This window comes from Amaranthus tricolor, chromosome 2 (genome assembly GCF_026212465.1).
Source record: "Amaranthus tricolor cultivar Red isolate AtriRed21 chromosome 2, ASM2621246v1, whole genome shotgun sequence".
Lineage (NCBI taxonomy): Eukaryota > Viridiplantae > Streptophyta > Magnoliopsida > Caryophyllales > Amaranthaceae > Amaranthus > Amaranthus tricolor.
The window spans coordinates 33,806,199-33,809,145 of record NC_080048.1 but is presented as its reverse complement, the minus strand read 5'-3'; the positions used below and the strand labels follow the sequence as shown (position 1 = coordinate 33,809,145).

At 33.3% G+C, this 2,947-nt stretch overlaps 1 protein-coding gene across 1 annotated transcript; it reads right to left on the bottom strand.

The window, feature by feature from the left end:
- Nucleotides 1-353: 353 nt before the first annotated feature.
- LOC130806386 (CBL-interacting serine/threonine-protein kinase 25-like) lies at nt 354-2,463 on the bottom strand. The gene has a single exon (XM_057671437.1). The coding sequence runs from the start codon at nt 2,165-2,167 to the stop codon at nt 854-856; it is 1,314 nt and encodes a 437-aa protein (XP_057527420.1). The 5' UTR covers nt 2,168-2,463; the 3' UTR covers nt 354-853.
- Nucleotides 2,464-2,947: the final 484 nt, after the last annotated feature.

Sequence of the window (2,947 nt, the reverse complement as noted above, 5' to 3'; positions counted from 1 at the left end):
TTTTGTAGCGGTACAAAACAGCAGGTCATATTATTTTTTATTTTTTTTAAAAAAAATAGTAAGCAAACCGCCACTTCAAGTGGCGATTTTGTAGCAGTACAAAACAACAGGTCATATTAATTTTTTTTTTAAATAAAAAATAAAAAATAGTAAGCAAATCGCCACTTCAAGTGGCGGTTTTGTAGCAGTACAAAACAGCAGGTCATATTAATTTTATTATTATTTTTTTAAAATAGTAAACAAACCGCTACTTCATGTGGCGGTTTAGTGCTTAAGGCAAACCGCCAACCGCCATCTCAAGTGGCGGTTTTGTCTGAAAAATTATTAAAAAAAAAATTTCCACGTGAACGGTATTGTGGGAAATATTTTCCCACATAATGCAAAGTGGGAATTATTTGTACACAAGTGTTTCCCTTACATTGTTATACCAAACAACATATAACCATAACCCTTACCTTTACCCTTACCCCTCTTTATTAATTCCCTTTCCCTTACATTTTCTCTTTTCATACCAAACACCCCCTAAAAGTATACAACCCAATAAAAATGGTCACGCCATCATACTCTCTCATTTAAAAATTTGTGCAAACCTTTTCATAAGAACTATTTCAAGGCTTGATATCCAATTCTTTGCTTGATTTACAAGGAAATTATTACATTAACTCATCAAGCTAAGGAATCCCATCTTACAAAAAAGTTTAAAAAAAAAAATGTAAAACAAAAACGACTTTAAAAATTACCGAGTATTGTTCCTTTGGCCCTAAATTGAAGGTACTTCCCTCTATGTACATAAACTCCCATGGGATCATCTTAAATCCTACTTAGAAATATTTTGTCTAAAAACATAAATTACTTAAACATTACAATTAAGTTGGCAATCACTTAATTCCCCTTGCCAACTCCACACAATATCTTTCAAAGCAGGCCTAAACTCTTGTTCACAAAACCTCACATACTCAAGTGTATCCCCTGAAGACTTAGAGAGCTCCACCACCGCCACCTCGGCTGCCACCTCGAACACTTCGACCGTCACCAACAACCTCCCTTTCCGCCCTTCAGTCCGCCCCTGCATCTTCAATTTAAACTCCTTACTACTCACTTGAAAATTTAATTTTTTAGCTAATGACCCAATTTTCCCCATTATAACCGAAGCAGAACACTTAGACGTAAACATAGACCCTAATTTCTTTTTACCCTCAAACAAACTTGACAAATCAAACCCTGATGACATAGATGAAATAAACTCAAACGCATTATAAAATCGTGGTGACATCAATTTAACCTCTTTTAATTCAGAATCTTGATTAATTTCATTTACAGAACATAACAAATTTACGTGTTTAACCCCTTTTTGAAACCAAGATTGTCTCATAATACCTTGTATCGATAGCCTTTTATTTGGATCTACGACCAAAAGCTTAGAAACGAGCTTTTTAGCCTCGGGAGGAAACCAAGGAGGAAATTCATATTCGGCCTTAAATATTTTGCGGTACATTTTCATCATATTTAAGTCTTGAAAAGGTAAATAACCCGAAAGTAACGCAAATAAAATAACCCCACATGACCAAATATCACTTTTAGCACCATCATACCCTTTTTTTGTAAGTACCTCGGGAGCAAGATAAGCGGGTGTCCCACATTGAGTATGTAACAACCCATCATGTCTTAGATGCTCCGGTAACGCCGATAGACCGAAATCGGAGACTTTAAGATTTTCATGTTCGTCTAAAAGAAGATTTTCGGGTTTTAGATCACGATGTGATACACCACGACTATGACAATAATCAATTGCACTTATAAGTTGTTGAAAATATTTACGTGCATATTCTTCTTTAAGTCTTCCTTTAGAAATTTTATTGAATAATTCGCCACCTTTTATATATTCCATAATGAAATATATTTTTCCTCTTGTAGCTAAAACTTCTCGAATTTCAACTACGTTTGGATGACGAACTAATCTCATGGCTGAGATTTCTCGTTCAATTGCTTCCATCATACCAGCTTTTTTCACGGCTTGTTTGCTAATGACTTTAATTGCAACATTTTCGGATGTTACAATGTTTTTACCGTGGTACACCTTAGCAAACGTTCCTTGGCCTAAGAGTCTTCCCATCTCGTACTTTCTGAAGATTATGTTTCTAGAATCTTCTATTGTGTTATGTTCCATGATAAGCTGATGGTTAAAACTCCAAAATATATTATATACTCTAATAGTATTGAAAAGAAGAATAAAGGTTTAGTTTAAGGTTAATTCCTATGTTGAAGGAGTGATGAAGGAATGATTGAGGTTTGTTTAGAGATTAGTGGGTTGAAAGAAAAAAGATGTGGTGATTGGAGTGGTTAGTAGGAGAAGACATTGTATATGTTTGTAAGTGGAGTGGAGTGGAACGTTTAGCCTATTGATTAGAGAAGCAAGGGGCTATTGGAGTAGTAGTATTTTTAAGGAGCACATAGAAATATCAAAGAAATAGAATATGATTTTGGTGGGTTTTAATTAAATTAAGGTTTTGTGTGGGACCATATAGCGTCACTTGTGGTTGTGCTTGTTACTTGCCTTCTTGTGGTTGGTTTAGTGTGATGGTGGGACACACTCTTTAATCACTTAAATTTGTTTGTACTTTCTATTACTATTACCCTTATTTTAATAAGATGTCTTATTTAATTTTGCATTAATTCTAAAGACATATAATTGTGATTTGATATATATAAAATTTACGTTCAAATGGTTATATATGATTTCACGTATAGTTTGCGAATAAAATATAAATTAAAATTGATGGATAAATAATATAAAAATAAATTGGACATTTGATTAGAATAGAAGAGAGTATCATAATATATTTTAAGCTTGTTCCAAAACACTTTATGTCCCTTTAAGATTGATACTAATACTGAAATATAACAAAGAAACATGTCACTATTAATCGTGATTTGTAAAGGATAAAAA

Coding starts and splice junctions, on each gene's coding strand:
- LOC130806386 (XM_057671437.1), bottom strand. CDS start 2,167: ATGGAACATAACACAATAGAAGATTCTAGAAACATAATCTTCAGAAAG.